This window comes from Manacus candei, unplaced genomic scaffold (assembly GCF_025592945.1).
Source record: "Manacus candei isolate 608988 ecotype Guabito, Panama unplaced genomic scaffold, ASM2559294v1 h1tg000033l, whole genome shotgun sequence".
Taxonomy (NCBI): domain Eukaryota; kingdom Metazoa; phylum Chordata; class Aves; order Passeriformes; family Pipridae; genus Manacus; species Manacus candei.
This window is the reverse complement of record NW_026138081.1, coordinates 151,573-176,025: the sequence shown is the minus strand read 5'-3', so window position 1 is coordinate 176,025 and position 24,453 is coordinate 151,573. Positions and strand designations below refer to the sequence as shown.

General features: G+C 35.6%; 1 protein-coding gene across 4 annotated transcripts in view; it reads right to left on the bottom strand.

The window, feature by feature from the left end:
- The window catches only part of STXBP6 (syntaxin binding protein 6), a 102,222-nt gene that overhangs the window by 11,090 nt on the left and 66,679 nt on the right, over positions 1–24,453 (bottom strand). For 3 of the 4 annotated variants that reach the window (XM_051791348.1, XM_051791347.1, XM_051791346.1), the window contains 2 exons: positions 14,893–15,023; positions 12,940–13,105 (listed from right to left, as the gene is read on the bottom strand). In XM_051791348.1, coding sequence (XP_051647308.1) covers positions 12,940–13,105; positions 14,893–14,937 — 211 coding nt within the window. In that variant the 5' untranslated portion in view covers positions 14,938–15,023. Of the gene's footprint in view, positions 1–12,939; positions 13,106–14,892; positions 15,024–23,480; positions 23,544–24,453 lie in introns of all 4 variants that reach the window. The other variant, XM_051791349.1, reaches the window with a different exon arrangement.

Below are 24,453 nucleotides of genomic sequence, written 5' to 3'. Positions count from 1 at the left end.
CAATGACCCAGCTGTGATAAATCCTCTTCAGGGGGGAATTAGCACCTTCACACCCAGCCTGAGGTGTCATCTCTGCTAATGGGCCATACTGGACTGGCATAATAGGCAAATGCAATGTCCTAGACCATCAAAGACTCCAAAAATATCCCACGACTCATAGAGTTAAACCACCCATTGTGAAACTCCCTGCCCTGCGGGAGGTATTGGGCATTCCCACCTGAACCTGAGTATACATAATCTTGGAGTTTTGGGACTTCTGGTACCACTCATTGGATCCAGAGGAGGACCAGAACTTCAACAGGACTGCGACTGCCACTCTCGACAAGACTGCAATCCTTACTTTAATAGAACTGTGGCCATCATCTGCACCAACAGGTTTCCTTTTCCTTTTACTTTGCCTCCAGGGGGACCACGTGGTGCTCAGCACAGGGGCCAATGAACACTGCTCTGTTCTTGTCCCAAGGTGCGGAGTTATACATCTGTCTTCGGTGATTAAAACCAGTTTTTCTCTGTATCACTGTATTTATTATAGTCTTTTTAGTAAATTGTAACTCTGACTTGAATCTCTCTTGAGCTGTTTTTTTTTCTCCTGTTGGTTTACTTTTAAAGCACACAGAGGGTCTTTCATCCCATGAAATCAGGTGACATTGCTTTAGTACTTTTATGCACTGTGAAAAGTACACACTTTAGCCACCATACCTAATACCTGAAAGATATAGGAGTACTATAAGCAGTCAAGCATGCAAAGAAACTAATTGGTCTCTAGAGATATCATTACTTAGATTGCATGATTTGTTTTATCACACATTCATAAAAGGTTCATCGCATTCTCTACTAGCCATATCAAATATATTTCAGTTCAACCTGTACATTAATGAAAAGACTCTACAGTGACTGATTTTTTTAATTGTACATGCATTAATAAAATATTTAGCAGCTACCTACTTCTGAGAAGGAAATAAACGAATTAGCTTTGATAATTAAGAAGCTCCATCTATGACCTGATTTTTTTTTTTTTTAAATTTTTGGAAATTAGATATTTATGGATCCCACTTAAATGCATAGAACTGGATCTGTGTCACTGAATAAACGTTAAAAGCTTTATGACAATCAGTTTAAGTTCATTAACAAAACCATCTACATCACAAGGTATTATTCTATCTGCCTACACAAACTATTTACTCTTGGATATACTGGTATCAGTAACAATTTAACAGAAGTTTGGTTGTAAATACAAAGAATGGCGTTTTTCTCATTCGCATTCTGTGTTTTGTTAATTGCCTGTGCACTCATCACTTAAGAACCAAAAGCACCAAATAATTAAAATATCAATTCAAAACTAAAAGACTCTAGGGAGAAGACAAAGGTGTGGGAAATTAAGAATAAACATATCCTTGTGAAAGAAGGAAGTATCAAGATGCTTTTTCTAATTGGAAAAGCAGTCTGAAGAAGGGAAAAAGTTATATAGTATAGCACTATTTATCTTCCCAAGTTACTTTAAAACATTGAAAAAAACAGTTTAAATTGACAAATCTGAAAAAAAAAGAACTAAAAAGGGAAGAGACGAACATAAATTCTGGATTTCCTGATAAATAATAGTGGAAAAAACCCTAAGACTGTATGTCTAATTACAGGTAGAAATTAATTTTACTTTCTAGGTTAGCTCACCAGTTTTCAAAAACGGAGGTGACAAATACAGAATTCAAAGGGGAATTTTGAAAACAAAACACATTTTTAATTTCCATCTAAAATTAATGATGACTGGTGGTGGCACTTCACACATTCACAAGTTGCCTCTCCTTGTTGAGCACATTTGTTTTGTTAAAATCATCATTACCAGAGAGCTACAGTTCCTAGACTAAAACAAGCCCAAGGCTTTCCATCACTTCTGTAACATAAGAGCTGATTCTAAAGATCCACAGGACAAACACGTTCTTCCCCTCCTTCTTCATCCCTCTCACCACCTTGCCAACTGAATGTTAGCCATGCTTTCACATGCTTTGGTGCTATGCTGACAGCCTCATTTAAGAGCTCTTTTGAATAAAAGAAGGCCTGCTAAAAAGATCCAAACAGAAAAAAGATTTCTGACCTCTCAAACAACCATGAGAAAGCCTTATTAAACAGCTCAAGATAATAAGTAGAAGATTACAAAAACAGTACTTCTGTGATTGTAATCCTATAAGATAATACCCTTTTACAATTTAATGAATTCCCATATCATATGAATGGAATGTTCTCTAGATAATTTCGATATTTAAATTATCATCCAGAAAGGATGATTAAATGATCTGAAAGACTGAACATTCATTAAAAGTAGAATCTTTACTGGATTTATTAATTTAGTTATAACTTTGAATACTTGAACCTGATCATCAACTTCTCAATTTATCTTTTGAGGATAACTTCCCAACTTAAATTTGAACCATAAAATCTAGAAGTCTCCTAGCTCAGCCTGGACAGAAGGATTTCAGTGGACTTTCACCTTCTTTGAAAGTAAACAAAATGCTTCTATAGGTCTTTGCACCTGAATCTGTAAAGTTTATGGCCTTCAAAAGAAGCATTAGTTACCAAGTCTGGTAACTGCTATGATACAGGTGGTATATATTCTGCACTTAATTTTGCTTTTACCAATCATGCAACATTAAGAGTCGCTGTACTCTCAAGTGACAGATCAACGGTTCCACCTTTGTAAAAATCTGATTCTGTGCAGGAAAGTAACACATGTTTCAGAGTAAGAAGTGATTAAAATTACGACTGGACTAGTTTCCTCTGTATTGATAGTAGGCAATTTCTTCTAATGCAGCTGGATCTTTTAATATCCAGACTTCTAGATTAAAAATTCATCTAATCTGATATTTTGTCCAAAGCACATAAGACAGAAAAAAAGAAAAAAAAAACAGTAGATTTTAATCACTCTTTAAATCTCAGATTTGGCTCCATACTTTTCAGTCTTCCTGATTTGCAACATCTGAAACAAAGCCTATAATAATCATTCTAGTAATATAGAATATTTTATACTGCAGCATGTTCTAATATAACAGTTTGTCACTTCATTGCTTCTGAATGTTATTTACATCTGCATACATTTATTTTTATATATCTGCAATCTTGTACTTTTAAGGCCAAAAAAAGGCAAATTTATCATACCTCACTCTCATATGAAGAAAAAGTATATTTTATTACTGCTATGATTTAAGTAATACCTATACCCTGGGAGTTAAACAGATGCTTCCAAGTTATTTCTAACAATAACAAACAATACCTTGTGAATCATAACATTATACTTTTAAAAAGGTCCTACCAATTATAGAGCATGTAGGAGGCAAAACAATAAATCTAATTGTTCAGCACCTTCATCAGCAAGCAACAAAACCAGATAAGCCTAATTGACAACAGAGACCAGTTTCTTCCTGTGCTCTCATTAGCCATGTCAGCTCCTTAGATTTACATGGTACATTTTAAGTGGGGAAAAAAATAAAAATCAGCCTAGTGGGTAACAGTTCACTTTTTGTTTTAGCCTTGGGTTTGTCCTATTTACCATAAAGAAAGCTAAAAAAGAAAGCTACATGCTCTTTCTGTATTGACTAACTGAAAAATGTATCTATATTTCAGATTCCTGCAGCCTATGCAGCCATTCCACATGTGGACAGTTAGTTATCCAGGTCTTGCAAATAATAGTCACAGCTGCACTCAGAAGAGGCTGCAAAGTCTACCTGAGGACTTGAGTAAATGCTCGATTTCAAGACTGTTATAACTAGATTATGGATAGTATTCTACTTACTAGCAGAATTACACTTGACTCGTCTGCATGAGCATTTTCACAACTTTGTGAAAATGTTCTAAATAAGAAAACTGATGGAATAAAATTTCTCCACTTTTGCACCACTACCACGGATGAACCATGTAGAGCAATCATAGGTGCTCAAGAACCAAATAACTTTGAGCTGAAGTTCACTAAAGGAGAGTCAGCTGTGGTCCCAGAAGGGCGATAAGGGAAGTCTGAAAGATACTACTGACCTTAATTCATCAGGAATGGAAAGATATGCTACTAAAAACCTGCCTAGGTCAGACTAGCAATGACTTTCCTAAATGGTAGCCCTGAGTCAACACTCGGGAGAACTTTACCCTGTGTACTTTCCTGCCCAAACCTATAGCTAGCTTTAAAACATTATTTTAGCACTAGCCCTTTAAAGAAGGAAAGAGGGAAGAAGAAAATGAAGTACGAATAGTGTTTATACAGGTGTGCAAATGGAGGATATGTACTGGTAATGAAGACAAATTTCTAACAGAATGAAGAGATGAGACAAATGCCACTACAAAATCTGTTCATAGCCTGATGGTCTTTCAGTAGCTTTGATCAGCTTCTAACCTTCAATAATGGGAAAGTTAAGTGATCTTGGGAATTATCATTTCAGACTTGATTCCTCCCTGGGAATCAGCACAATGTGTCCATACCAAGTCTCTTCTCCTCTCAAGATGTTTTACAGCTGCACAGATGCAATGCAATAAAGTCTACAGCAAGTTAAGGTAATGTAGATACAATCTGGTTTGCGTTTTATGAGTGAGTTTAAATACTGTGAAGAGAAAGACATAAAATCAATAAACTATCTACTTAGAAAATTACTATCATGCCACAGTGGGCATTCTGAAACAATCCTTTTATAAGTAATTCTGAACAGCAAAAAATCCAACACTGGTGTACAACATCATCAAGACTACATACTGTGTTCTATTTCTTAGCATTTTATATTACACAATAATTCTAATACATGAATATCAAAATATCAATTCATTGCAACTAAATTTTTATGGATTATTTTTCAAATGGTTAAGTAGCCTGGAAAAAATTTTTTCTCTTTATCTGCTACTTAGACTGATGGTCTACAATTTTGTATTTTAAATTCACCTCTTCTGTGTTAGAAATCTAAACAGTTTAGAAACCTGGAAAGGTCAGCCATATTCAAAGGTAGGTTGAATTGTGAAAACATAAGTCAGGAGGAAAACAACTTTTTCTCAGTTTTGTTTGCCCCTCTACTATTGAAAGGAGGCAGTTTGAGTGGTTTTTCCCACTGAGTTTTTAAAACCACTACAGTTCAGAAGACCGAAAATGTCAACACTAATGAAATTTCTGCTATTTATGACAGACTACAACATACTAAGTTTAGAATGATATTTGTAATGGAAACAATGCTGGACAACAAGTATAAGAGAATTCATATTTTCTATTTACTTCATTCAGATGTATAGTAATGTCATTTCCTTATGACTTTGATAAGGACTGATAATGAAAATAACATATAGAGGACTTTTATCCAAAAGATCAAGAAGTGATTTATTAGATAGGTCAAGTCCTATCCTTTCTGGCAGACACTGGAAAGAATAAAAATTAAAAAGATAACAAAAAGATAACTCTGAAAAAAATGTCCAGCAATTCATTAAGCACCAGATACTTGTGAGCAATGCAATTCAAATGAGCTAGTGGCTGTGTGAATTACAAACAAGATGAGGTCAAATTACTGGAGAACTGTCATTAAGAAAAACCTATTATTTAATGCTTCATTTGAGTTTTCTTGTCTCACGCAGCCTAAGAATTTATTCCAAATTTATTCACAAGGGTCTAAGAAGGTCAGAAATATTGCAAATGGATCTGGATTCACACAAGTGTGTTCCATAGAGGTATTTTGAATAGTTATTACTATTGATGCACCACTGGTATTCACTTTCCAGACTGGGAAAAATGCTGCATTAAATGAAGTAACAGTAAACTAAACAGGAAACATAACAAATACTGGGTTGCAGGAACAGAAAAGGAGGATTTTAGTTTTTGAAACAGCTGGGCATTCAGGTGGTGAATTCTCCCTTTTAGATATTTCTTTTGCTATCATCCAAGGCTGTTTTTTCTTTTTTTCCTTTTTTAAAAGAAACAGAGAAGCAATTCTGCTTTACATTTCTAATAGTTCTGAGGTCATTATGAAGATGGACAATCACCTTTCCACATCAGAAATCAACTAGATCAAAGAAAGTTTGATACAGGACGAAGAACTCTGGCTGGTCTTGCATGGTTACACACAAAGGTGACCAGAAGATAACTTTCACCAATCAATTAATGCACAGTAGCACAAAACAGAACTAGCATCCATCTCATTCTAAGCAAGAACTGATGAATTCCAAAATGCTGTAAAATATATATTTGAAACCAAACCTATGTTTTATCCATACAGAAACATATCTGTATATGTATAAAAATATTGAGTATGTGTAAATCAGACTTATACTTTCAAAATCTATTAAAAACACTGAACTAATTAAGCTAGGCAAAGTGAAATAGTAGAAGATACCTCAGTAAAACAAATCAGGGTAAAACTGGTAGTAAATAGCTTTGCCACCATGATCATAAATTACAATCAAGACAAATTTCACCTCTAGGTAAGAAGCACCTCAGTAAGTCCTTGAGGTGGGGTTACAGACTAACAAACTGAATATGTCATAACTCAGGTGTGCTTAGACCAATCAATCAGTAAAGAAGGGAAACATTAACTTTTCCTCAGCTTACTTATCAGCAACTTTCTTTAGAGAAGCACAGCAAGTATCAGCTACCTGCAGTGAACATTTGAAACATGTTGCAAACTTCTTATCAATAGAATCATTAGTTTATGAGTCCAAGCAGTTGTAGTTCATCTTAACTACAGTAACTTTATAACTGGAGGATGTGATCTCTAGCATTCATTCACTGTAAAGCAACATGGGACCCGGGCAAGTTTTCCTTGCCATAGGTATCACTGTGACACTGTGTTGCCTCCTGGAATCAGATTCATAGCATGAATGACATGCAGAAACTGACTCCTCTATTAAGTTTATTTTTACAGGCAGTTTGCTTTCATCCACAAAAGCACTTTTTCAAGCAGAACTCTAATGCACCAAATCTGACAGTGCAGTAACTTTCAAGCCACAATTAACAATACATTCAGTTTAAATGCAATTTGCTAGGAAAAAAAATTACCATGGCAGAAACACAGTGAAAACACACAAATGCATGGCTCAAAGGTGCTGGAATGCACTACAAATAGGACAGCAATTCATTAGAACTGCATTATAAACCAACTGTATTTTATTTACAGAGGAGAGAAGTAAATAGAATTGCCACAAGGGAGCAGACTAGGGGTCTGGCTGGCTGCATGCATTAACACCTTCTCAAAGGGACTGCAACAGGCAAACTAGAGTTAACTACAGGAAGTCATCATCTAAGCCTCAATAATTACTAGTTTGTTTATCAGAAGGACAAGAGAATAACAGATTACTTCGAATCTTTACTCATTAAAAAAATTATTATAGTCATATATTTAGATAGCTAATATTTTAAGTTTTGCTTTTTTTTTACATAAGCAACACACTGAAGCAAGGATTTTCATACAATAAGGGTTTATTGTCTTTAAAAAAAATATGTTATCTATAGCTTTTTAAGCCAACTATATTCACATACTTTGGTTTCTTCTAGGCTTCAACATCACTATATGGTATCAACATTCCTGCCTTCCTGCCTCCAAACCACAGTATTGAAGTTTAAAGTTTAGTCAAAATTACTCAAAATAGAAATTAATAAATAATGTCTGGAGAATATATAGCACAAGGATTATGAATGGACAGGTCACAAATGTCTTTCAGAAAACTTTTCTTCTCCTGTTAATGTTCCTAAATACTGGCATTGATGCCAGGACAGGATATTACTGTATACTGCGTATTGGTTATAAATTAAGGAAATATCTAATTAGGATCAATTTCATATTACCATAACCTTTACTTGCTTTCCAAACTGAGGAATTTACTTAAACTTGAAAACTTTAAATTCTAATCTAATACATTTGTAAATTAACGCTAACTTAGGTAATATTTTCAATAATAATATTTATACTTAATGAAAGTCTAACCAACCAGGAACTTTCAGAATCAGTAATTACAACAAAGCACAGAACTTCAATTTGGCTCTGTAAACATCAAAATCAAACAACTTGATGCAAAAAAAAAATTCCCACTGCTATGGCAAACAGCAACATTCTGCATCTTGACGGTAATGCCTCACTTAGACCTTCATTCTTCAGAAAAGGCAAGCAAATATGTTGCTTAATGCTTTCTACATTATCTTGTCTCAGTTGTACATATCAAAAAAGGAACCAACCTTTACAAAGTCCCTTCTCATTTTATGTACTCCTACAGATTTTACAACAACATAATGTACTTTTTTTCTTACAAGATTCTCATTTTAGAAAGTTAATTTAGAGCTCTGATTATATGCAATATCTCTATGGAAAAAGCATTTAACTATTGTCATCCATTGTGATCTTAACACATGGCTTTTATGCTTAAGATAACTAAAAGGCTTTTATACTTAAGATAACTAAAATACAACCAGTTAAAAAAAAAAATTGCAAAGCAGAATAATCTTGACATGAATATGCAGGGCACAAAAGCAAGCATTTGAAATGCTCTTTAGCAGCAGAAAATTAATTTCTAATATTTCAACCTCTAGACTGACAAAACCTTTTTTTTTTTTGGTCAAATTCACTTGCATCAGAATTAATTTACAAGTGAAAGTCTGTAAGAATAGTATGTTCAATAATACACTTTTTTCAATGTCTATCAGGTAAGAACTGAAATGAACAACCAACTACCAGGTATTTGACAGTACAGAGGGGAGCAATTGTCTTTCTTCCCATCCAAACTCATAAAATCACAGAATGGCCTGGGTTGGAAGGGACATTAAGGATCATCTAGTTTCAACTCCCCTGCCACAAAGAGCAATGCTGCCCACTAGATCAGGATGCTCAAAGCAATTTCTAACGCAATTTTTCGTTCATCTCCTTTAGTCAGTCATTAATCTTGCTCAGTACGGTAAACACCACTGTATGCTTACCAGGTCTCATATGTAGTAAGCCAAAATGAGTCAACACTGTATGGGAAAAGTACTCATTACCATTCTTGCACTGGCAATACATTCTTGGAGGAAAAAAAAATGTTCCATTAATAACTCCTGCTAACTGTCCTATAGAAAAGGTTACAGAGGCAAAGATGTCATCAAAGAACATTTTGATTAATTCAGCAGAACAACTATTAAAGACCAAAGCATATAGATAGGACAAAGCTTAAAAGCAAATGCATTTCTAATATGTATCTAAAGGTGGCAGTAACTGTTTGTTCTTTATCATAGGCCCAGAATTAATCTTTGAAGAGCTTCAAATGCTGTATCTCAAGGTTCTATCCAGAACTGAGAGTCAAATCCATCCTCAATGCCAGCTGAATGTTATGTCAAAAATCAAGTTGTTCTAATGAACACAACCTCTATAGTGACAGAATTTCTGTACACTGGCCATCTCCAACTTTGCTTTTTATATTACTGACATAAAAGCAACACAACCTGATTAACATGGCCACCAAACAACAACATAACACAAAGATACTCCAAATTAGACATATTCCAGTATCAGAATCTAGATGTTAAAAAGATACAAAAGAGGAAAATATTTTCTACCTCAGTCAAAAAAGCCCTCTAGCCCCAAATGCCTTTCTTTCCTCTGTAATATAACATCCATAATGCATATAAACTATGGAGAGAGCTCACCTAAATTCTAAACAAAAGACAAGTTTGAAATATTTGTACAAGACATTAGTGGGAGGAATCTTACTTGACTTAAAGTGAAGTTGTTCTTTGTTCTCAGAATTAGCACCCACGCCTTCAATTGGTTCTCATTATTGCTGTAATTACTGATGTCTTAATCAAGTTACAGAAAACAGTCTAGCCTATTTAACTTTGCAGACATTATCCTTACAAGATACTCAAATGAAAATAAGGCAAAAAATGATTTTGAAGAAGAAGAATCAGGGGCAGGACTGGTCCTCTGGTCCATAGGGGGAAGTGTGTGTGTGTGTGTGTGTGTGTGTGTGTGTGTGTGAGGAGGTAAAAGGAGGAAGGCCATGAAGAAGATCTGCAGTTCCACAGGAACACCCTTATTTACTTCCAGCTAAGCACTTCCTATAGAAATGGGAGCAGCATGAATTTCACTTTCTTCACTCTTACCCTTTAGGAAGGAATAAGGCTCGATAAGATAAGTAAGCTTGCAAACAAACCCTTTAAGTTCTTTCATCTTCAGTTCCACTTGGGAAGAAGTGTTCTTTGGTGGCATCTTTTTTATTTTTGAAAATATGCATTAGCTACAAGATATACATTACATATACGATATGCATATCTATATAGTTACTTACACAAGCATGTGGGTGTATGCACATATATATATATTCTAAAAATTTATTTTTTTCAAATTTTGTACAGTATCTGGAGTTAAACTGGCTAACTATCCAAAAAAACCCAAAACACTACTTTTCACATCCCCCAGAAAGTTCACAAGAATATTACTTAAAACATAAATGCTACCTTGGTAGAGGGGATGAAGTGACAAGCCTCTTCTGAAATCTGACCACACTAAGATTTAAATACGATTTCAATATACTGCTTTGACTGGTTAGCCAAATACCCCAACAGTTTTAAAACTTTTACACCTTCTCTGTTCTTCACAGTTGGAATAAAAATTTGTTTTTATCAGTGAGCCTCCAAACTCTAAAAGAGAAGTGTAAGCTGAATTCAGATTTCGTTTAATTGTTGTTTCTTTCCCCCAGGAGACATCAGTTATAAATATAGAGAGCCCTACTCGTTTGTTTCTTTTTTCTGGTAATTCACCTCTCATAAATCTAGAATACATACCTGTACATTATTAGCAGAACTATTATTTCGTGGAGAGACCTTTATATGTTCTTTTTCTTTGTTATTTTGTCTTAAATCCCTCTCCTCTAAAACATCAAAGGTAAACTTGAAGAACAGGGAAGCCATATCCAGTTTGATGCTTTCATTTTAGCTGGCAGTGATGTTACAGATAACTTTGTCAATCATCATTTTCTTTTAGTGACTTCTCAAACTAAGAAAAAATGTACAGAATTTCTTGTAAGCTTCCTCTCATTCTTTCCTTTTCTACATTAATAGGATTTTCCTTGTTTCCTTTATGGTGTGGTGGTGAGGACGGAAGAGCACTGATGGGAGAAGATATACTCTACAATTTTTCCATTTCATATGGAAAGTCTCGTGTTTGTCATCTGTTTGCTAATGTTCACTGACATCCTTCCTGTGAATAAGTTGTTACTAAGACCACCACACATTTCACCTCTGAACTTGCATTATTTTCCTAAGCTTGACCTGTTCAAAACTGAGTTCCTGATTCAACTGACCCAGTTATTAACTTTATCCTAAGCAAGTGTCATCACAATGAAAAAAAAATTTGCACTGAGGTTCGCAAACATCTGCTTAACTTCTGCTTTTTTAACACACTAGACCTACCACATTCTCCCTTTTACAACTTCCTAGATAAAATGAGAGTATTCAGTAATCCTCTGATACCAGATGGTGACCATTCCCAAATTCCTTTCATGTCATTCTGACTGCACAGATATGGTCTGTGTGTGTACAACACAGTACAGAGTGTGGACATGGTACAGGGACTAATAAATCTCCTCATGGATACAGTGCTTCTTGCTGTTCTTCACACTGCCAACTTCTTCCTCACACTGGGAATTACACTCTCTGTGGGTAGGTTTAAATTTGACAGAAACTGTAACAACTGTAAACCAAGTAATAGTTGATCCTAAATTTCAGTCACTTGCTGTGTGTCAGCTTCACTGAGCCAACTTAAAACCCATTTAGTTCAAAACCTGCAATATCGAGTGGCTTTTTATGGAAAATACAGTGAAATGTGTTGTTGATCTCAAATTCATCCTCGCTGGAGAAAGTAAGGTCCAACTGTAGCTAAGCAAATCAAAGAACATATACCTGAGAACATAGCTTGACTTAAGAAACTGTCGTGGTTTAAGTCCAACTGGAAATTAAGCACTGTGCAGCCATTCGCTCAACTCTTCTCTCTCTCTGCCACCCCAGCAGAATGGGGAGGAGAATCAAAGTAAAAAGTTGTAGTTTGAGTAATCAAAAGAAAAGTAAAATACAGTAATAATGGTAAATAATAATAATAATAATGAAAATAAAAAGGGAAAGAAAAAAACAATCAAACATGATGCACAATACAATCGCTCACCAGCTGCTGACCAACGCCAGACTCCACTTCCCAAACCTAGACTGACCCCCTTCCAGGCAACTCCCCCTGGTTTATATACTGGGCATGATGTCCTATGGTATGGAATATCCCTATGGTCAGTTTGGGGCACCTGTCCCAGGCGTGCTCCCTCATAGCTCTTGCATACCTCCTCGTTGGCAGAGCATGAGACAAGAAAAAAAAGTCCTTGACTTAGGATAAACACAACTTAGCAAACAGCAAAACATCAGTGTGTTAACAACACTGTTCTCATTCCAAATCCAAAACACAGCACTGTAACAGCTGCTGAGAAGAAATCTATTCTAGCTGAAACCAGTACACAAAGGTAATAAAACTCTAAACTGAATGATTTCTGTCAAGATGAAAGTAAATTCCAAAACACCCATAAGAAGTTTAGTAATAAGCACTTTTTCACAACCTGTGAGGAACCAGTAACGCAGAAGAGGGTTTTAGTAGATGTTTCAGGCCACCCAAAAATGTTTCTGGATGAACAAAAGCAGAGAGACTAATCAAAATCAAGGTTGCTTAAAAAGAGGGAGGCAAACAACTTCTCACAAGGTGGGCAGGGGATGCTGCCTCTAAAACTGAAAACCAGGAAAGCAAAGATAATGGAAAAGTGCAAAGTGATGCTTGATGGAGAAATGCTAAAGCCTAGAAGTTTAGTGCTAAGTTAGCATATTCAGACCTATGATTTCAAGATGACATTAGGCTACAAGCTTATTTGAACACAGAAAAAATCACATGCAAATCATTTCATGTCCCTCTGTACAAAGTATTCCAGCTTCAACTGACTTACCTCCCATAATTTTAGATTGGCAGTTGATAAATTCTGGCTTCTTATCTGTAAGGTATCGCTGACAAGTGTGATGTAGAACCTGAAAGAATGTGCATTTTTCTGAAGCTGTGCTTGCTACCCATTGGTCAAAAGCATTTTCAAATAGTAAATCAAATTCCGGGGAATCCTAGAAGAAAAAAAAAAACAACACACTGCTATTATTCCAGTTTTATAAATGATTTGGAGAAAGATATGGAGTCATTGCTTTTTAAAATATATTTTGTTGGATAAAGTAGACAGGTCATGCAAATCAAAACCATCCTGGTATTATTGCATATTTTTGTAGATAAAAACCACACAAACAGGAAGTAAGTTTTTTTCTTGCTGTTATTTTTAATGAGGAATACTCATTAATGAGGAATACTCAGCTATGACAAAAATACCTGAAAACAAAAATACTTTAGATGAAAAAAAATCAAAGTAAAAATCTCATAAGAAACCCTTGTTATCTACAGATATATAGTTACCTGTGCATTCTATATTATGCAAACATTTATGCCTCTCAACACAAAATCTACTTTCACACTATTATAGAAGATGTGGTTCTGCTCTCAATGCTCCACCAACAAATAAACTAAGCAAATAACAAGTCTTAGTTACTGTATTTGATGCATTATCATAAAGTGTTGCAAAGGTCTCAGAATAATGTGAACAGAAGACCATTCCTAGAACAAATCAAAGCGCTGCTCTATACCATGCATCAACCACCAAAATAAATGGATTTTATGCAAGAAGTAGTGCTATATATTAAGCAATAATTGCTAAACATCGTTTTGCAATCTAATCTAGTAAATATTCTTTTTTAATTGATGACACTAGGAATTCACAGGTAGACAAGTTTGAAAGAAACATTTCTAAGCTTAACAACTTGATAGGACTTATAATCCATTATGTACACAGCTGCACAGTAGACACTGTGAAAGGGTCTAAAATTCATTTCCCTTATTTATTTCTCATTGCTCTCATTTTCATAGTCCCTTTACCCAGAGAAAATATAATTCCACTCCTTGCATTTCATAAGGCAGTGGCCAAGGGCCTTCTTTTTTTGTACAAAAGACTGTACTGGGTAGTAACAGAATTTGGTGCTGCATGGTTAAGATGCTTAGGTGGCTGATCAGAGCACAACTTTGAAGAAACCAAGGGAGTTAGTCACAAAAACATTTTGCTCTACAAGGAATACGGTAAGTCACTTTGTGATCACACGTTGATGAGCCACATTTCTAACTTCTACTTATGTTGTTTTACTCCTGGAGAATTGTATTCATAAGCTTATTACATATTAGCATGACTTTGTCTTGAGACAGTTTAAAGTGGGCTGTATATTCCAAATCAAAGGAACAGTTCCAGAACTATTTAGTGTAGGACTGGTTTGTTTTATTTTATTTTTGGTATTTTTTTGTTTAAATCAGCATTCACTTGCCATTGGCAACCACAGGACACACTACCACCCTTTGTAGCAAAAGATAAGAAATGCAGAAGTATCTGAGGAGAGGACTGTCCTGGAAAAAATGCAAGGTTCACAATATTTCACAAACTTGAACCTCCTCTGTCTTCATGTCTACCTATTGCTCTATCTCACAAAACAGCTGCATGCCGAAGTAGACTTCAGGAGGCTTATAGCTGAAGCAAAGGCAAACAGGGCTCTTACTTTTCTCTTTACAAAGAAGAGAGAAAGTAGGAAGAAAAGTATGGAAAGACAGGAAGAAAAAAACCTGTATGACTGAGTTTTAGCCTCCTCTCATCTTTCCCATTAAAATTGACTTTACATATGCCATTGAGTTATTCCTTTCTTGAGAATTTGCACTTAAATCTGCATCTTTTCTTTCCACATGCCTTTTGAATAGTGAAAGAACTGATTCACAAATCAGTTACCTAAGAGCTCAAGGTTCATTTTCTAGAACTGTTCAAACTCACCCGATTAGGGTCTATACCATTGACCTGGCGAAGCTGCTCGAGCATCCACTGCGTTCTCCTGACAAAGGACGTAGAGCCTTCAAATTGCTTCACCTTCGTTATAGATGCTTGAGCTGGTTTCTTGTTCGTCACTGAACATATAAAAAAACATAACTGAAATCGGCTTTAAGATTCAGGAAGGTGCTGTTTACTTCACTTATAACTAGCTGGTTTGCTGGAGTATCTTCTGTAATATCCCACAAAGTGGGACAGTAAAACATATTCTCTTTCCTGCATAGCATACTGAAAAGCACATTCCTTATTTTCTACCACTCAAAATTGGATTTATTTTAGCCTCTATCAGCTTAAGTTACCAACATCCCGTAAAAAAAACCAGAACTACAACAAAGGTCTTTTCATTTGCATTCTTAAAATCACAGAATCAAAGAATGTCTTGGGTTGGAAGGGACCTGAAAACTCATCTAGTTCCAAACCCTCTGCCATGGACAGAGACACCTGTCACTAGACCAGGTTTCTCAGAGTTCCACCCAACCTGTCCTCAAACATCTTCAGGGATGGGACATCCACAACCTGTTCCACTACCTTTCCATCCTAGTACAGACTTTTTTCTTCTTAATATCTATTCTAAAACTCCTTTCTTTCAGTTCAAAGCCATTCCCCCTTGTCCAGTCATTACATGCTCTCATAAATAGTCCCTCTCCATCTTTACTGCAAGCTCCTTTCAGGTACTGGAAAGCTGTGGTGATGTCAACCTGAAGCCTTTTTTTATCAGGCTGAAGAAACCCAGTTCTCTCTGCCTTCCCTCACAGGAGACATGCCCCAGCAATTACCGTACTGTTCTCTTTTCCCCACGCCAATTAGCTTAAGTTTCTCATATCCAGCCTCTTATTCATTTCTTTCTCTTATTCTCATTTTAGAAAACATAGAAAAACCCCAAAACATATCACCTGTAAGTATATGTATGTTTTAAAAAAATCTGTTACTTTAGACTGAATTTCATGTTATTGATTGGGGGGAAAAAAAAAGAAAAATAAGTTTTTTTCCAGTCTTTTCACAAAATGGCACATGTAGGTCATGTTTGTATAACACCACCACCATCTATGACATCTAATTCCCAGTCAACAGACAGAAGTATAAGCACGTTGAGAAAGTAAATTCACCAAGTCAACAATAGTCTGTGAAAAATACAGCTATAATAATTAAGGAACTAAAGTTTGCTTGATGCTCCCTCCCCCAAATATTAGGTACATCAAACAACAATGATAAATAAGAAGGATCCTATTTATTATAAACAAAATGTATGTTAAAAAGCACAAACAAAGCCACAGAAGACTGCTCTGCTTTTGGAAAAGAATAAAAAAGGCAATATAAATGCTCAAATTAGTGTATCATTAAGTCAGAATCATGTTTTCAAAGACAACTTAAACATTAAACCTATCTTTTCAACAGCAGAAAACTTGACTTTTTTTAATCAGTATAGCTTTTAACCTCCATGGAAGTTTTATAAGCGGTTTTAGATACTTTCTGTAGTCAAATGTGTATTTTCTTTACATATTATCTGTTGCTGTATGTTAAGTCACTTGCAAACACATTTCCACCTTCTGTGAAGAAATAATTTGTATAATCATTGTACTGCATAATCTACTAAAGCTGGTGTGTCATCTATTTTTCTACTTAAACTCCTTCCAAAAATAACTTTATCCATATGGTCTGCCAAATAGAGTATTATTGGAAAAGTCACTTTTCTCTGCTTTTAGATGCTGGCAGTTACAGAAGGTTTTTAAAATAATCAAGACTTGAAAAGTAAGTTTGCTTATTTTTGTGCACTCCATTTGTCCAAATAACTAGAAAAAGTAAGAGTCTTCCCACTCAGAAGATTCATACTACATGCAATTCTGCACCCAGAGGCATAGTTAAACAGTAAGTAAATACTGATGTAATACCTTATCATTCCATAAAAAGTTAATATTGCACCTAAAGATGAAAATTTTAAAATGCACAAATCAGTGTTTTGATATTAAAATGCACTTTAGAATAGATTAGAAAATGAAGATTAAGATGAAAAGCTCTTTTCAGCATCTCAGCTTTAAACATTTTCAGTTCCGTGTGCGTCTATGAAAGTCCAAACACCCTTATGAGAACTAAACTTGATAAACAGAAAATTAATTTCTAAGGAAATTTTAACAGGTAAAGAAGATTGGAAAATGAGATACTAGCCTTCCACATGGCAGATAATTGTTTTTAAGAAGTTACTTTGGAGCAGAAAGCATAGTTCTCAATACATTGATCAGACTATTGACAAGACTGCAGTAAACAGATTGCCAGAAGTCTTCTCATTGGCAGTTGAAGCACTGAGAGCCAAACCTGTGCATGGGCAGCAGAGGTGACAGAAATCTCATCTATACTTACAGGGTATAATACAGGTTCTGGTTCTACTGCAAGTCTACACACCACTGAGTGGGAAACAAACTCAAAAGTTGCAAGAGCAGACCACAAGTTTATGTGCCTATCTTTCCAAAATTCACCCTTTATAGTATATATTCACATCTTTTTTGTCAACTCCAGTGATCACTTTGAAACACTTTATAGCATTCCACTATGCCAAGTTTCACATATCTTATACAAAGCAGCACTAATTGAAGGCTATCTAACACTGGTTTAACTTTAATGGCAGTTCCTCCTTTAGATCTCACACTCATAATTATTGTGCACAGCCAAACAGATCTAGTTGCATCTCACCTTTTGTGTTTTGGCATTTTCGGAAACAGCTAGCAATTCTACTGCATTCAGATACCCACGATCCCACCAAACATGCTTGAAAACCTTCACTTAGTCCATGACAGCTTGACAGTAGTATGGCAATCATTACAACTCTGAGAAACCCTCTGGCAACTGGGAAAACCATCCTCACTAGCTGCTCATTATGTTTCCTTAAAAACCAGAGCACTTCACCAGCCACTGAGTGGGTGTAACCTTGCAAACATGTAAAAAGTATTTTCTAAAACCTGAAAAAATGTGAAGGCAATTACATACTCCTAGTCACATTCATCCTCTGACAAATCATTTGGGTGTTTTTGCTAAAATCCTCAACAATCATTGTCTACTTTACTAAAAGACAATATTTAAGTTAAGCTTCAATTTTAGGCAGGTTTTTTGTTTGCTTTGCCTTTTTTTTTTTCTTTTAAACCGTAGCATCATGCCTTCAAAATAAGAAGCTGTAGTAGTGTAGACAAAATATGTTTATTTGGAATGCATCAAAAGGTGGTAGGTCCATATGGTATTTCTGTGTGTCATTAGATGGAAATAAATAAGCTTTTTTTTTTTAAGCAACAGTTATTGGTAAAGTAAGAAAGAATGCGTGAGAAATCAGCTACAGCAATTTATGATTTAAGATGTTGTGAAGTTTGGCTTAGTGACTTTTCTGGACTTTCTGGGGTTTTTTTATGTGGTTTTTGTTTGTTTTTTAACACTAAATTAACATACAACCAAAACTTGCTGAGTCAGAAACAGCACTAGGTCTTCTGGGATTGAAGACATTATTAACTATTTTGCATCACAAATAAAAGTAAGTTACAGTATTAAGTTTTAAAGAGGTTTGAGAGGCATGCATGCATTTAAGTGAAATACTCTTGTTTCAAAAACAGATCAGAGAATACAAAGCAGAAATAGATCAGAATTATCTTTAGAAAATGCCGTCACAGAGGCAGGAAAGTTATTGTTCTTATCATTTGGAACACATCGAAACAGAGGTATTTGAATTCCAGACCTCATTTAGAATCCGGTCCCACATGCATGTCTAGCACCTTAAGCATCAAATCAGTACAGCTCTTTTCACACAGAGGGCAGTATTTAAAGTCATAAGCTGCCATGCAGTCACAGTTCATCTCATCTGCAGCCTAGAATGTATTTTATTTTTTCAGTCCTCTAAAGTAACTTTATTTGAATGAAAAACATAAAATAATAAAAAACAGTTAATCCCTTAAATACCTACACAATGCCTGCCCTTGAGAAACAGTCTAAAAAGCTCTAAACCAATCCACTGTGGACTTCTATTTATTTTTCTCTAAATTTGGATCTGTGCATTTAATAACTCAAACTCTAGGTAATTAGTAATTTTATGACAAATGGCTTAACTGCCCCATAAAATTTCTAGCCATATTGTGGATGTATTTCTAGAGTGCTGAATGACTGAAAGAAATATTGAAGGGAGAAATGAAAAAGCAGAGTCCTGAAGCAGGCAGTGACTGCTGCAACTCTTCATATTATAACAAGAATTTGCTTTATCTGGGCAATATGCAGATTAATAAATTAAATAGCCTTATCTTTTATTGCTTTTGTGTCACCAGCTCTTGAACAAACAAACAAACAAACCAGAAAGAAAAAGTAAATAGTGCAAATTAAGTAAGATAAATCAAAAAAACAGTTTCATTTGTGAAATTTTTTCAGTTGTGAAAGTCAGACTGAGCATTGCTCCCGAGCAGGTCTGCAGAAGCCTACTGCAGGCATTGGCTGCCTGTGCAGTTTGATCCTCAGGTATTTATCAATTAAATGTTACAGCATGATCTATCTGTATATCAAAACTTGTACAATGGATACTCATCTCTCAATTCACAAGTAAACAATTATGCTAAGTTCTTCAAACTGGCTGTTAATAATTAATGATGGGAAAAATCCTTAGAATGCACTCAAGGTAGTGTAAGGCCTTTTGAAAAAAGGTCTCTGATGAAGAAAATGTTGAACTCAATTCCATGGTAGTGTGATGCAATTTCATGGTCACTGTGCCTAGAATTTAATCATTCCTATCTTCTTCTATATTCTAATCATATGCTACCATAAAGCAAACCTCTTCACATTGAGACTAAGTCTAAACCAGCCAGGAGTTTCTTAAACAGCTTTTGATTCAGACAGAATAAAAAGAGCAAATTTAAAAGCAGCAGCACATTTTAATTAAAAATATTGTTTAAAGCCAATAGATTTTATTAGGAAATAGATAAAATTATGTATTAGAATTTGTGACAGAAATGCTTTTCTTTTTCCAAGTCAGTTCTTAGGGGAAAAAGTAGGTTATGAACAGACTGTGGCAGAGATACTCCTCTATACTTTCCAGTTCTCAAGAGTTACATATCGAAAAGCTGTCTTTTCCTTCTAGACTTCTGTTTGCACAATTACATCTAAGTCTCATTCTGCAAGTCGCTTCACTCCCAGCCACTAAGGCAACAACTATTTCTTAAACTTGCAAAGAGCTCATTGACTAAAATTCTGACACGATCCTGGTAAGTTATGGCTACCAGTTAGGCTGATTATACCACAGAATCATAGACTCCTCTGGGTTGGAAGGGACCTTAAAGATCATCTAGTTACAACCCCCATGCACGGCAGTGACACCTAAGGATCTGAAGTTTCTGACATTGAAAAAATAGTGACTTTTTGTTCCTTTGTCCAACTGCTACTCAATTCTGCAATGTGTTTAACTTTTTGATTCAGAAAAGAAAGCACAAGTAACTTGTGGAAACGTCCCAGAAATTTGAATAAACCCAAGAAATATTTCTTTCCTGAAATCGTCAAAGTACAAAAGGCTCAAAGAAACAACATTAAGATATCCACAAGAACTGACCCCTATTTGCTGTTCTCACCTATGTAACTCCAAAGCAAAAGTCAAGAAAAGAAGATTTATCTCTATTCCTCTAACACAAGAAGCCCTTCCTTCTGCCAGAACAACTTTACAATTGGTTTCCCCCATTTCAAAATCTTACCCTCCCTGTTTTCTTCCCGGAGCAAGGAAATGAGGACTAGGCAGGGGAAATGACACTAAATAACACATCCCCTCAACCCCTACGATAGTAGAAACTGGTATTCCTCTGTTCTGCATGGCTCCAAGTAGTTGAAACTACTACTGGTTCAGGCCACATGCAAAATATGGTCCTGGCAAGCAGCTTCTAGCATTTCCCACAGCAACTTTCCAATAATCAGAAAAATGAAGCTGAGAATTAAGATGGAGGAAATATGTACATTCTGCCTTATTAAGGTATTAAGGAATAAGGATGGTTACATGCAACTGTCTTAGTATACCATGTGAATTTCAGGAAAACTGTTTCTAGTCTACTTCACATGATGGTTGTGAGCTTTGCTGTCTATCAATTCCATCCTTGAGTTTGAGCACCAAAACTTGTTTCATGTTTTCCAAGCAGTTTCAACTAACAGTGATTTAATGTGCAGTCTGAATTAATTCTCACACTCTGAGCCTTCCCACTGTGATTGTTCAACTACTACCTCCTGCATACCTGGTGTTCTTAGACCTCAACTCTCTATAATACAAAGAGATGCTCTGAGAAGACTGTGCTAATAAGAACTCTATTTTGCCACTTTCAGGATTAATTTTAGGCACAAAGCAAAGATATATTTGCAGTAGAAGACAACTAGCCTTACTGAAAATAAAAAACAACTAAAACTGGGGCAGATTTAAATTCCCGCTTACTGGTCAATGCTTGTTAGGTGTTAAAATGTTGAAAAGTTGAGGCTTGACTTTTAGAATTGCATCTCCTACTTTTGCCCATATCTCCTCTTTCCTTCATTTGACAGTGCTGCTTTCTCACCATCTGGGATCTAAGAAGCTGAAAGCAGGGAGAAGTAGCACAGTTCCACCTTATCCACTTGCCAAATAGGACATGAGGATGTAAGTGGTTCTACATACACAGTAGTGTAACCAAAAATTAATGCCTTGTTTCTTTAGACACAGCAAAATGTTTTGACATCAAACTGGAAACCAAGAAAAGAGAAGCTTTCAGATACAACTCAGGCAAACTACTCATAAGTCTAAACACATACTGATTTTCCCACAGCCCTTCCCAACAGTTCAAACAACAATTTGCATCATCTGTCATGCTTAAATCAGGATCTAGTGCATCATGGTGTATAACAAGTTGCAAGCCTCACTCTCACTGCTTCAGAATAAAAATGCATGAAATACATATCACTTAATTAATGTACATTCATACACTTCTCAAAATATAGTTTTATTTAAGTAATTTTTTCTACATACAAGCTATATTTATCTGTTAAATAGTAAAGCAAAAATCAAATATTAAAAAAATCAATTACCCTAGATATTCAGTTTAAGATATATGGTATATCTTTCCAAGATGAAAGACTAAATAAAAGAGTTTTCTGGTGTCTTCAAATAAAAAAACCCAAAAATTAAAAAATTGCTTTGAGCTGCAATCAAAAAAACTGTTTTTTTGGTCATGCATATGACACCATAAAGTGTTATAAACCTGAAGTGAGAGCCTGTATGCTTTCCAAACATACCACTGACTGCAGTAATAACAAACTACTACTCATAAGCAGAGTGCCTTGCCTTTTGGTTTGCACCCAGTGATATTTGCTTTTCACAGAACCATGTAAATACCTGTCCTTAAAAACAGGTTTTATGACTATTCAAACACTTTAACCCCCGTCATACCATACACTTTGCAGTCCTTACAGTTTCTTGACAGGCTCGTCTTTCATTCCTCTCAAATTTTTAAAGCAAGAAATATATAAGTTTTGCAGTTATAAATTAATACTGTTTAAATTATTCTTCAAATACTACAGTGATATAGTTTAAGTTATTGATATCAAAGCAACTGCTTTTCGTATTGGCAGTTATACAGACAGATGCAGTTAACAGTGGCAAGAATGGCAGACTTCATTTTACAGCCAGAGAGAAAGCTTCTGCTTAACTGCAAATATCTGGAAAGGAATCTTATTAAACACATATTCACTTCCAGAATGATGACTGAACTTCCAGGTTTTGTTTGAATTGCCTTTTACTACTCTATATTGCAAAGCAGCCAACTTTCAAACTTTTCCCACCTCCTTTTTCCTGCATACAGTCAGCTGCATTTGAAGACTATTTAGATATTTCTAATCAAATATAGCAGATTTATGAGTTGTTGTTTTTAGCTAAAACCTAGTCGAGAGGACAGGATGCTCTGACAGATCTACTAAAGCACTGTTACTGTAGAGGAAGATAACAGGTATTCCAGCCAGGTCCCAGGGAAGAAGGATGACTTTCTCACAACCCAGAGACCAAAATCCTCATCAGAGACCTCTCAATCAGTGTAAAGCTCCTGCTGATCCTAGATCATTTTGTATTAGTAGTTCACCTTGTCCTGGTATGATAGAGCCTCATCTCTTAACTGGAAGGTATATGGTCATTGAAAATTTCAGTCCACTGTAGCACGTGACACTCTTAGTCTAGATCATCTATAGCTTCAATCTTCTTTGCTCTTTTTTCTTTAAAAGGAAGGCAGTATCCTACACAGACTTTGCTGAACAGGATACTTAAAATCACCTTGTAAGCATTTATGCATATTTCAGAAAATCTCACTTCAATTTAGTCTAGAAATCAAGGTTCAAGACACAGACCACAGTGAACATCTGTGTGGATGTCCTTTTATCAAATTCCAGTCACTTCAGCACCTGTAACTATGGGGAACCAGTTAAAATCAATACCACAAAAGTACTTGTAAACTTAAGTGGAATTTGGCGTAATTCCCATACAAGTCAACAGATGTGCATCCGCATGCAGAGAGTACACTAGGAATTACCTCACTGGCCTGAAAACAATGTTTGAGCTTCACAGCAAGTGTCCTGAGAGGCAGGAAGAGGTTCTGGAAAATTAAAGTTTGAATTTGTTACTCAGTAACTCATACAAAAAGCACCGTCTTAACAAATAGTGCTCCTTTTCTAAGCTTGCTTAGATAACTTGACAGGCTTCAGGTTCTGGAACAAATTGCCCAATGATTTTCAAGATCCTACAGTCTAAGAGGATCTTATTGTAACAGGGTAGAGGGTTTACTGGAGCTTTTAAAGTGACTTGGAAAACTATGTTTTCTTGATTTGGCACTGAATCAATGACCTAAAATATAGCAGACAAGACTGCTACTAAAGAATATACTTTGTATGCCACAGATGCAAGAAAGGACTTTGTTACATCTGTTCAAGACAAAATCCCTAGCTTTTGCTATACAACAACCTAAGGCAGAACAGCAGTGGGCAAATTATTCCATACTCTTATGACTGAAACTGTCAGACACAATTCTACTAAACCTTCCACATTCACATGTGGTGTAATAACATCTAAATCTCAATATAAGTAACTAAAAAGACCGGTCGACCTTGACCACTTCACAATATGAAGAAATTAAGAAACACACCCACCCACACATCCCCAAACCAGCAAACACCCCATAAACATATGTGAGGAAGTACAGGGGGGGATTAAAGGAGAGTCAAGAAGGAAGGAAAATTTTAACTGAAGCCAGTTACTTAAACCCCATCCATTCAACGACAACAAAAGCCATTACCACAACCTATGAAATACTCTGCCCACAGTATATAACCCACAATACATTTAATCAGCAGATGCCACATGTCCAGCCTTTCTTGCATCTTATTGTTCTAAGTGTAATAATTACTATGAAGGGATGTTTTCACATGATGATGGTTTTTGCTGTCTGAATTATTTTTAATTACTAAACAACTAGGATGAAATACAGCAAGCAACACACGCATTTCAGG